The 12,942-nt window shown below is 36.3% G+C and overlaps 1 protein-coding gene across 1 annotated transcript in view; it reads right to left on the bottom strand.

Annotated features, from left to right (window-relative positions):
• FAF1 (Fas associated factor 1) overlaps window positions 1-12,942 on the bottom strand; it is a 394,652-nt gene that overhangs the window by 135,553 nt on the left and 246,157 nt on the right. The window contains exons 9-10 of the mRNA XM_033115190.1: window positions 9,321-9,416; window positions 624-750 (exon numbers count right to left, since the gene is read on the bottom strand). Of these exons, the coding sequence (XP_032971081.1) occupies window positions 624-750; window positions 9,321-9,416 (223 nt within the window). The remainder of the gene's footprint in view (window positions 1-623; window positions 751-9,320; window positions 9,417-12,942) is intronic.

Raw genomic sequence — 12,942 nt, forward strand, 5'->3', positions numbered from 1 at the left:
TATCTCAAATTATTTTAAAGACCTTAATAATCAGGGAAATAGTCAATGTTATGTAAATGTCATATCTATTTCTGTCCACAGGAGTTCCCTAATTTCAGAGTAAATGAGCCATTTAAGAGACTTATTTTAATGGTCATTTTGCATATAGCAAACACTGTGATTCTATAGTATGCATCTTATAAGATGGAAGTGAGGAAGATGGCACATTTAGTTTATTTTTGTCTTCTAAAGATGGGTACCAGTGAATGGAAAAGTAGTATTACTACTGTTAAAACTGGTATCCCCAATAAGATGTGGGGAAACAAGTATGGTCACAGAAAATACAGCTATTTATCCACCACTAGGTTTAAAATAAACAGAGAGATTTATAACTAATTATACATGTAAAACAAAAGTTACATTCCCTTGCATTTTAATGATTTTACTAAAGCACTGGGAAATGTTGGGCTTAATAAAATAAAAACTCAAGAGGCTCCAGTTCTAATGAATAATGCCTACTGGCTATATTTTCTCTCTCCAAACCTGAAAGTCAGAAAGACATTTTTAAGTTTACTTTTCTTCATCAGTTTCTGCACTAGGAGGGAGAATTACAGTGCTAGACCCAAAGAGCTATTAATACTCACTCATTGGAGATTTTCTCAGAGCAGATGACGCCATGCCGAATACTTCTCCATCATCCACCCCAAATTCAGAAGCATCTTCAAAGTCATCTCCATCACTATCACTAACCATATGAACATCGGTGCTTTGCTATTTAAGGAAAGTCCTGATTAGTTTCATATTGACTTTAGGAAATTAAATTCCCAAATATAAGTTATATAATAACATTTAGCATTATAAAAATTTTATTAAATAAGAAGCCATTTGCTAGAGCAACGATTAATATTTTTCAGTTTAAGGCTTACATATATTTCTAAACTTGCAGTGATGCCCTAAGATTAAAGGTTAGAGACTGAAGGAAAATGATGGATGCTTACAAACTCAATAAAGACAAGGACTTTTGTGTGTTTTATCCCTAGCCTACAGTAACACAATTAAGGGCTCAATAAATATATGCTCAATAAATGAGATAGATACAATCAGAGAGATCAGAAACAAAGGAAGATATAGGAGTCTTTAAAGACCAATCTATACTTGCCAAGTAAAACAAGGGTAGCATTTACAAACTTGGCACTTCCCTACTGCAATGGTTCTCAAATTTCTCATTAGTGAATATAGTACATTATCCTCACAGTGTTACTGAAAGATAACATGAAATATACTATATATGAAAGCTCTTTGTAAAATGAAGGCTATTAAATATGAGATGTAATAATGATGCCTCAATTAAATAAACATTTATTGAGAATATACTACACACTGAGCACTGATAAACATGTTCTGCTTATTTTGTTTTCAGCAACATCAGCTGAGATTTAAGGTATTACAATTAAAAACAACTTCAAAATATGAACTAGGCTGCTGATCTCTAGGTTAGAATGGGATTTCAAAAATAATGAGACTTAAAACATTCAAACTGAGTTGTGAATACTGACAAATATTCATGCCTTGGATCAGAACGGCGTACCAGCTGGCTAAATGCCTATCTGTACTATGTTCAATAAATAAAGTCTACAAAGATGATTTAATAAATGAAATTTCTATCATTTAAAATATGGCATTATGTACTTAAGTTATGAAAATGGGGAAACTCTTTAATCCTTCAGACTATGCATAAGAGCCCAACTTAGATATAAGTATTTAACTTAGAAAAGCATTAAGAGAAACTTGACTCAAAAACTCATAAAACTTACCTATAGGGAATGTTAGAATTTAGCCAGTCATAGAATCATAGATTTTAAAGTTGGAAGAGATTTTAAAGATCTCTCATCAATGGTTTTCAAACTTCTTTTCACAGATTACCTCCTGCGCTTGTCCCCAGGTAAAATATTATGTAAAATTAGAGTGCATAGAATATATAAAAGGAAGGTCACTCTGGCTGATGCAGGGACAGGGCACTGGGGAGCCTAATGCTCCTGGGCTTGGACTTTTCTTCCTCATATCCATCCCTTCGGCAGCTGGGGTACCTCTGAAGGACCTCAGGACACTATTGTTAAATTTCAAAAACTACTGATCTAGTGAGCCTAACAGCTCCAGCTCCAAATGAGGAAGCCAAGACATTTTCTCCATTTGCCTCAGTAGGCTTGGCATCGCCTTCCTGAGCATAACCAAGCATCAATGCCCAGAATTGTAACACTTTCCCTGTTATCTCAAAGACAATCTTCCCAATGGTTTGAACAGAGAAGATAATAATTGACTGGATGAATACAAATGATGGTCCTTGCCCTAAGCAGTCTATCTGCTATTCTGACTGTACACTATTTCTCACAGAAGCCTTGGTTCTACTTGCGATCCTAATCCTACTTTAGCGTTTTGCTTTGTAGAGCCGAGAACCCCTCCTTATTTTAGCAAGGTGACAGCTTAAAAATTCAAAAACGCCTTCTTATTTCAAAACAGCAAGGATGCCTCCTCTACAAAACAACACATTTACTAAGACCACAACTGGGCTTGAATTCCCTCTGTGTTTCAGGCAGGCAAATATCTGGAGCACAGAGTTCCCTTGAACTTTGAGGCTCAGTCTTAAACAGGTAAAGGCTCAGGATCTAAAAGGCACACACTATATGTTCCTTTTGGATGCATAACCCAGGTTCACAGGCAAGTGGAAAGAAACAATGATGCAGTACGACCAACCTTCTCACTCCCTCTACCAGCTAAACTACTATCTCAGCCTTCACTTAGTCTTGCCTAGTACTCGCACATCAGGCATCAGGTTAAGGAGGGTTGGAGGACACAGAGATGGAAAGAAAGGGATTGTTCTACATATCATCTTTTTTTCTCACCCCTTTTACCTCACTCCCCCATACCTATCTCCTTTCTCCTAATTCAGTTTTCAAGCAAATAATAGCCCCTTCCCATAACATTAGGACTTTACCTCATACTCAGGTGGTAATTAAATTTTGTCCCTATGTAACTTATTATTCATTTTGCCTTCACAAAGTATAGAATTCCCAAATCTCTTAAGATTCCAGAAAGCGAAGTCCTACAACGATATCTTCAAAGGGAGGTATCTAAAAAGCCGATTTTGTTGAAAAAGTATATTTCAAATATGAATTATTGAAGTATCTGCAAGAATGAGCTACTTAATTATGTATAAGGGACTCCCAATCTCTTCACATTTTTTTTTTATCAGCCATCTACCAGGTTAGGAAAAGCTTTTTCTAAAAAATGAGATAAACAATCTTTTTTCATTAATGTTTGCTGATGAGAATAGATAATCTCTTGGTTCAGTCACGGCTGCCCTAAAATTTTTTGAATCCAGAGAAACTATTCATTCGGAATTTTAAAAACAACTAAAAAAAAACTTGTGATCCTATTTTAGCTGTTTACTTTATTCACTTATTCCTTTTATCATTTAACAAACATTTACAAACCCCTACTAAGTCGCACACTGCCTGGACCTGTGTGAAAGATACAGACTATGCTCTCTAAGGAACACCATATAAAATATGAAGAGAATTATAATACCTTGTGATAAGTTTTATGACAGGTAAGCTCAAAGGAGAGCACTTAACGCACTGGGAAGGGGAGGGATCAGAGCAGACTTCCTAAAGGAGCTAATAACCAAACTGTTTGAGACAAAATTTTAGAACTCATACATACTTGGCACTAAGGCAAGACTATAATTGAAGCAGATATTCCCTTCACCAACTACTACTTATATCAAAGCGCCACATTAAAAGCTAGGGACACCGAGATAAAACATGGTTCCAGCATTCAAGAAATTCCCATTCTAAAGGAAGATACACTTAGTTGCAAATATGTCTTTTTCAGTGTGATAAGAAGTACAATAAAAGTATAAGCAAATGCTATTGGTAAATAAAGGAGGGAGTGATTAGTTATTCTAGGACCAGTGAAGAACACTGTGCAAAGCTTCACGTAAGTGCTAATGTTTAACCCACACCATAAAAATAGATATCAGCGTTGCAGAGTGTGTGTAATGGAAAATTGGCACGGAGGGAGTTATACTCCTCTAGGCAGAGAAAAACCTTAAGCAAAGAATTGGATACATTAAAAAATTCAGAAAAGCAAACCGAATCATCAGCTCTGTGTATCGGAGAGGAATGTGGACTGGCAGTAAGGGCAAAGGTGTGATGTATTTAGACTGTGGCAGTCCCTAAGGTATTTGGACTTGATGCACACTAAGGTATTTGGACTTGATGAGTACTCTGATGGCAACAGGAAATCGCTAAAGGTTTTTTGGCAAAGGATTGTTCAAGGGAACAACTCTGAGGGCCGTGTGTTTGCAGGCACGCGTTTGGGATGGTGTAGCAGCATATGGCAGATTAGAGCTGAACACATGAGAAGGGAGACTTATTTCAAAGTTCCAAGTGAGAGGACTTGAGAGCCTATATTTGAGCAGTAGCATTGGGAATTCAATGAAGGGGACAGATTTAAAATATACTTCAGCAGAATTGATAGCAACTGTTGACCAATTAGATTTGAGGATGAAAAAAATGGAAGAGGCAAATATGACACCAAGATTTAGGTGACTGCGTGGGTAGAGAAGGTCAGGTCTGGTGAGGAAGGATACTGAGGCCAGTTCTCAGAGAGAATAAATTTGAGGAAGCTGTAGGACAATCAGGTAAAAACATCAAATAGGCAGCTGGAAAAAAGTCTTCTTAGTAGCTCAGTAAAGAGGTCCAGAAAGGATTTAGATTTGGAAATAATCAACATATGAATAATAGCTGAGGTTACAGGAAGGAATATGAATCACTCGGTTAAAAAATAAAGGAAGAGAACTGATAAGGATAAAAGTTTATAGAATATACGAGGTGTCTCATAAATATTTCAGTTGGGGAAAGAAAAAAACAGTAAAAGAGATGGAGAGATAGCTGTCAAAGATTAGAAAGTCAATTGAGAGAGAGAATCTTAGAAGCAAGGTCTGAGAAAATTTCAGTGGAGACAAGAACTGTGTATAAACAGGTTCAGTAGGATAAGAATTAAGAAAGAGCGAACTATGGTATTATGACAAAAAAAAAAAACCCAAAAAACACGACACAGAAACCGGAATTAATAATCAAAAGACCTGGCACTGAATACTCTACCATTATCTGTATGACTTTGGGCAAGTGTCTTTTCATCCCCACAGTAGAATGTGACTAATATTGACCCACAAACGTGGCTGTGAAAATGAAGAGATGGCAAAGCATGGTTATCTTACAAAAACTATTACCTGACTCTAAGACTTACATTCAATTTTAGTCACATGGTAAAAGAAACCAAGTTGTAGTGAGTTAAGTAAACAGAAGATGAAGAAATCGAGTCATTCAGTATAGATTACTCTATGAAGCTTGGCTGTGAAAAAAAGGAAAGATAAAACTAAAGCTTGAGTGGAAGCTGAGTTTGAAGGAATCTATATTTCTTTAGGACGAACAGAGTTGAACGTTTTTAGGATGAAGAGAAGGAACCAATAGAGGGAGGAGAATAAAAATGTAAGAGGCCCCTTTTACCCATCCCACGTTGTTGGAGAGGTTAGTGAAGGCAGAATCAAGATAATGGACAAAATATAAATTTTAACAGCAAGAAACTTCTCAACAAAGTAGAGTAACAAATTTGATGCTGATATGAAAATACCATTACTTGAATAGAAAAAAAAAGGTTCATAAAAATCTTGATGTATGGGATCGATTGGGACAGTTTCAAAGAATAACAAGTCCCACAGTAACTGGAATGAACGGTTTCTGGCTTGGGTCGACAATGAGCATCAATATGCATGAGGAGATAGAGTTTGGGGGAGACATGATAAGTTCAGTTTTGTACAGAATGAATCTGCAGTGGGCATTCAGATAGGGATGTTCAGGAGGAACTGGATTGCCATTTAGCTTGTCTGCCTTATCTTGTATCGTTCTTAGCTCCTCTTTCTTTCTCTTCTCCAGCATATCCTATTAGTTACTAATCCTACTAATTTTCCCTCCAAAATATTTCCTAACTCCATATCCTTCTCTGTTTTAACTAATGATGCTCTAGCTCAGGATCTCATTATCTTTTGCCTGTACCAATATAATAGTCATATCTGATTTCTCTGTCTCCAGTCTTGCTTCCCTTACATCTAGCCTCTGCAGAGCAGCCAAAGTGCTCTTCTCTAAAAGACAGAGAAGACACCCCCCTCCCCAAATCATTCTCCACTTAACAGCTTTCTATGGCTTCCCAGAGTACAAGTTCCCCACTAGACATAAAAGAACTATTCACCTTAGCTTCATCTCTTATCTTTCATTGTCTCCCATTTTATTTTGCACAAGCACCAAACTGCACTCATCTCTCCCTATCTTTTAAGCAGATCATGCTGTTTCCTTGAATGGGATATTATTTCCATGTTTCTTCATTTGGCTGTATGTGACTCATTATTCATAATTTGATTTGGATTTCAACTCCTCTAGTTTTTCATCCTTTTTTTTTTTTAAGTATTCATTCATAAATATTTTTTCTGTGGCTGGTAAGTGCCAGGCACTACACTAGGTGTTAGGGCTACAGAGGTAGATAAGGTAGACAAGGCTTTTGCTTGCAAACATTCTTAAAGGTTAAGAATATTTGTGCTCCCCCAGTGTCTTGTGCTTGCCTCAATTTTCTCATTAATTATATAATAAAATTATCAATTATAGTCATTTGACTAGCACATAGTGAGCATTTATTCAATAGATGTTACCTTAACTGAAGTTATAAACAATGGTTTTAACATTACTGCATTTAAATTTTGTTTTTTGTTATTCTTGGGGTATTCTTCACTGTCAACTGAGGACTGGACAATTCCCAAGGAGTCTGGGACCAAGGAGTCCCTCCACTGCCCCACCCAAGCAGCTTGGAAGAGGAGAGACAGGTACCTAGCTAGGTGCCGAGAGATACGGGAAGATCATTACAGGGGGGCTCAGGAGCAACGGGAGGATGGGAAGGAAACAGAAAATGTTAAGTTATCAAAAAGAAAACATAATTGCAGGGCCAGAAGGAGAATGTAAGAAATAAAATGTCCCCAGGTAGAAGATGCATAACTCTAACCCATAAAATTCAAAACTTGAATTTAAGTACTGGTTTCAAATATCTCCTTCCTAACTTAAGGAGATAGTAAAGACAGTCGATAGTAAAATGGTAATTGTCTTGAAAAATATCAAGTCATGTAGGAAAAGGGTTAAAACCAGAAGAAAGAAGCAGAGCCACTGGGTGGAAGCTATTAAGGATATAAGTTCCAGCTTAATAATAAGGACAGAGCTGCTCAACAATGGAACTGGTTGCCTCATGAAGACAGAACCCTGTCATTGGAGGTAAAACACCTATCTATTTTGAGCGGATGTTCTGGGTGAGCTCTTTCAGCATACAGGCAGTGGCCCTAGTGTTGGGCACCTAGAAGACATTAAACAAATGTTTAAATGAATGAGGGATGAATGGATGGAACAGTAGAAATCGAATATAAAATCCCTCAATAACATAAAAACCAAGCCTATGATAACATAAAAACCAAGTCACAGCTTCTTTCTCATTTCTTAGGAGCTCACTGCAGGAGGTGGTATTTACTTACAGTTAGTTAGCCAGGGAAGGAAAAATAATGGACTCATCACAGATAATCAGATTTCAAGATATTCCTAAGGCTGTGGCTGTTTTGGTTTGGCAAAACCTCCTAACCCCATTCTCCCTTCTGTAATTAACCTAAAGAGTGCGCCGGCCTCACAAACACTATCCTCACTCTATGACACTGACTTCTTTTTGTTGCAGGAACAGTCCAAAGAATACATATAATGATGAGGGTGACAGAAGGAAATAAAATAAAGTGAAACAGGTATCTGTCACCTCTCAGAGCATGGAAGAATTAAGAATTTTGGGTGGAGCTAGTTGGCCACCTTTCAATGTTAGTGGATTTATCCAGTAAAGAGTTGAAGCATAATCTACTTTTGCCATTAAAAATATACTCAAAAATATTAGAAAGAAATATTTCAGTCAATTATTTTTGGCAATTTTTGCCAAGCAGTGAAACTCAGTATCATTTTTTCTTTCATGAGGATTAGTAAGATAAACTGCTGGAAAAAATGGTGTGGGCTCTTTAAAAGAAATTACCATTTTTAGAGGTCCAAGAAAATAGTACTGTAGTATTATAGCAGGGGGAAAACCTTCTTTCTTTGTTGATTTCTAAAAAATGTTAAAAACCAGTTTGAGTAGCAAATTATCATTTTCACAGGATGATCATAGATGAGAATTTCACTTACGCAGTCTCATTTCACTTTCACATATTTAAGTAATATAAATACATACTCAGAGGATGGCTGGAGAGGTGCTGTGGAAACTCCCATAGTAAGCACCCAAAATATATATTCAGTTTAAACAAAAATTTTGAACCATATTTTGTATAGAAATGTAAGTGGAAAACGGTTTTACTGAACCAGCCCAAGCTTTTAAATACCTGGATCATGCTATAGCCTGAAAAACCATGGTGTAAAACTCTCTGCGCTATTTAGTTATGACCTCTGTTGCATACACTTTTTAAGTCATGGTGATGACTTTTCCTAGAACATGGTAGGAGCATAATAAATATTTTTTAAATAAATAAACTGTAATGTTCAGGCTCACATTCCCATTCCCTTATAACCAGTCATAGTTGGACACAGGGTGCTATTTGTAGCCATGACAAAGATACTGCCTTTTAATATCGTTCAGACCCACAAAGACACACTCAGGCACATCATACAAATAAGTATGTTCAGTCTTATCTGCCCCTTTTGTTTCTATAGCACCCTGTGTGCACTGACTGCTATCATTGCATTCATTACATTATGTCATTATTATTAGTTTACTGATCTATCGCTTTTGACTCTGAGCACCTTGGTATAGGTACATTGTTATTCTTTGTTACCTAGTATACCAATCATAATGCCTGGCTCGTAGAAGATGTACCAACTCAATGAGTTAAAGACCTTCAAGGTCAATCCTAATAAATGTACTCAACTATATAGTCAGCAGCGAAGAAAATCCCTTTGTAACCTGACAGTTTTAAGTAAAACTCATTTCAACCAATCAACCTGAATTCTGTCTGTTGAAACATGAAACTTATAGAACAACAAAGAGCACATTAGCAATAACCTTGCATGGAAAGTTTCTGCTTCCAAGAATTTACTGAGACTTTATTCACGCTACGTTAACTTTATCTATTCATTGCTGCAGCAGATAAAAAAGAATAGGAAATGGGCAGGTGGGTGGAGAATAGGCCTTCTGTTCATTGAAAAGCTGGAAAACAGGCTTACCTCTTCGGATTGTTCCCGGGTCTGTGCAGGTGAAGATCTTCTTCCCACTGTCAGTCGATGGCAAGGATAAGAGAGCCCTGATTCAGCTAGACACATCTGCAAAAAGTAAAATTCATCACTTGTAAACAAAATGAGACCATGTTTCACAAAAGGGTTTTAGTTTTTGCATATTTTCTATTATTAGTCTGGTGCAAAAGTAATTGCATTTTTTGCAATTGTTTTTAACCTTTTAAACCACAATTACTTTTGCAGCAACCTAATATTTCTGAAGCTAGATTAGAAAGATCACTCTAGTAACCCAGGTATTACATTACCAGGAAGGCTCTGAACATTTGAAAATTTTTCCATATACAGGATGTTAAAATAGTCAAGGCTATTACGCGTTAGACAATAGACTGGGGCTCCAGGAAACTGAAACAAGCCGAAAATAAGGGTACCATACACATCGCTTCCCCAAGCATGTCACTTTTCTGATTAGTAGAATAAATACGTCAGTTTCCTAATTCCCACGGAAGGAAAAGATTCTGTAAATCATTTTTGGAGGGTATCTGAAAGAGTGTTTGCTGAAAGCATTTTTTAAATAAGTTTCCACACATTATGACTATGTCATTTATGCTTTAATCAATGTTAATCCACAATTTCAGATCATTATTACAGCTTCTGATTCCATAATACATGGAAAGCACCTAGCACAGGCCTGGCACACATTCAGTTTACTCTTAGGATCTAAAACATTGCCCAAAGAATATGCCTAGTTTGGCCCAGACTGTTAAAGCAATCCATTTTACTTTTATTAAAGTTTATAGTGGGTCAGATATTAAATAACTATTTTGAGGTTTAAATTAAATTTAGGCAAATATGAATGCATGTTACTTTTGTCTACAAAGAATAATTAAAACTATATTAAATAGCCAGAAAAGGGTATTTTTCTTCGTTGTTCATGAAATGAAACATATGTATTTAATGTAACAATGATATAAAGTGAAGTTTCTTTTATTATTGTTAGAAATAAAATAGAGTAGCCACTAGTACACTGAAAACGTCTATTGCTAACTTTCGGGGAGGTGTGAATTAAACTGATATATGAGGAAACCAAAATATAGGGATCTGCCAAAGACACAATATTGGGTCATAATAACAATTCAAACATGTGTCAATAATAAGGCTAATTTTTAACAATCATCTGAAGACAAATATTGGAATGGAAAACGCAAATATCAAATAAATATTCAGGTATTTTCTATCAGGTGAAGTGTGTTCTGTCATACAGATTATACTGAACAAAATCATGTGTTTGATTATTGTTACTTTTCATTTAGTCTGGTTAGGGGCTTTTGCATCTAGATGTGTTGGCGTTGTACTTTACAAATGCTAGAAGACCTGATTCATTTTTTTAAAAAGCAAAATACATTGATTCTGTCATTTCTATTCAACCACATTTATTAACATAACTGTCACAATTAGCTCAATTTATTTCATTTCAATAAGGCAAAGTTTAGTTGGATAAGAAGCATAGGATAACGGGGATATGAAAGACAGTTTAGGAAATATAATCAATAATGTAAAGATTTTATAGGGTGTCCGATGGACGCTTGTCTTATTAGGGAGACCACTTCATGGACAGTGTAGATGTCTGACCACTGCAGTGTACACCTGAAGCTGAAGCTGAATAGTACTGAATGTCAACTATAATTTTTATATATATATAAAATCACAGGATGTGGAGTACAGCATAGGGAATAGAGGCAATGGAATTGTAACAGCTGTATATGTCAGAGGGGTAGTAGATTGGCAGAGGGGGGTTATCACTTTGTGAGGGGTGTAAATGTCTAACTACTACTACAAAAAAAATCATAGGCTAACTTTCAAGTGTTACCTTCACAATATTTTTCATTTGAAAACACTCCTCCTTCCCCACCCTGAAATCCTCTGGTAATGAAATAGTAATGATGGTAAATATCACTGACAATTAGAAGCAGTATAGCGTAATGGAAAGATATCTTGACCAAGAGCCAGAATAATCTCCATTCAAGTACTGCCTAGCCTCCTGATCTTGATAAAGTCATTTCTCTATTCTAAGCCAGAGTTTCCTCATTTATTTGTTTTATTTTTTATTAAATTTATTGCTCATCTATTAATTGAATTGAGTAATCCCTGCCCTAATTACCTCAATGGACTTTTGAAAGGGTTAAACGTGATAAGATAAGTAAAAGTTGGCTTTGAAACTGTACTGACATAGGCAGAAAAGCTGTTATCATTTCAATGATCACTATTTTTAGGACCCGGAGAAGAGAAATGGTGATTAACTTCACACTGTGACTACCTTTGCAAACAGCCCAGTTATAGGAGGAACTGGAGGAAAGTGCTCACTGAAAGTCCTCGGTACTACAAATGGCTGGCTCCTCAGTGGGCTCGTCTCCACAGTTATCCACATTAACCATCTCCATTCCAGAGGCTAAGAGGAGAGTTTTGCCTTTTCCAGAATGTCATATAGCTGTAATCAAAAAGAATGTAGCCTTTTCAAATTGGTCTCTTTCAATTAGTAATACATATTTCAAGTTCATCCATGTCTTCCTATGGCTTGAGAACTCATTTCCTTTTAGTGTTGAATTGCATCCTGTTGTCTGGATGTACCACAGTTTATTTATCCATTCACCTACTGAAGGACATCTTGGTTGCTTGGTTATGGTAATTATGAATAAAGCTGCTATAAATATCTGTGTATAGGTTTTTGTGTGGACATAAGTTTTCAACTGCTTTGGGTAAATATCAAGGAGCATAATAGATAGATCGTATGGTAAAAGCGTATTTAGTTTTGTAAGAAACCACTAAACTGTCTTCCAAAGTGGCTGTACCTTTTTGCATTCCCACCAGCAATAAGTAAGAATTCCTGGTGCTCCAAACCTTCACCAGCATTTGGTGTTGTCAGTGTTCTAGATTTTGACCATTCTAATAGGTGTGTGGTGGTATCTCATTGTTGTTTTAATTTGCACTTCTTTGATGACACATGATGTAAAGCTCTTTTAGTATGTTCCATCTGTATATTTTCTTTGGGTTGTTTAAAGCCTTTGGCCCATTTTTTAATTAGATTGTTTGTTTTGTTATTGAGTTTTAAGAGTTCTTTGTTATGTTTTGGATAACAGTCCCTTATCAGATGTATTTTTTGTAGATATTTTCTCCCAGTTTGTGCTTGTCTTCCGATCCTTCTTGATCCTCTTGTCAGTGTCCTGAGTACAAATTGACTTCTGCTAGTCACTGTTCAACTATTTACTCCAATCAATTGTTTATATCTCAAATCTCGGTTTCTTCCTCTATAAAAATATTATCTTTCCTTCATGAAACTCAACAACAAAAAAACAAACAACCCAATTGAAAAATGGGCAGAGGACCTGAAGAGACATTTCTCCAAAGAGGACATACAAATGGCAAATAGACATAGGAAAAAATGCTCAACATCACTAATCATCAGAGAAATGCAAATAAAAACCACAATGAGACATCACCTCACCCCAGTCAGAACGGCTATCATCAACAAGACAAATAGTAACAAGTGTTGGAGAGGCTGAGGAGAAAAAGGAACGCTCCTACACTGTTGTTGGGAATGCAGACTGGTGCAGCCGCT

Source organism: Rhinolophus ferrumequinum, chromosome 9, assembly GCF_004115265.2.
Source record: "Rhinolophus ferrumequinum isolate MPI-CBG mRhiFer1 chromosome 9, mRhiFer1_v1.p, whole genome shotgun sequence".
NCBI classification, from domain to species: Eukaryota; Metazoa; Chordata; class Mammalia; order Chiroptera; family Rhinolophidae; genus Rhinolophus; species Rhinolophus ferrumequinum.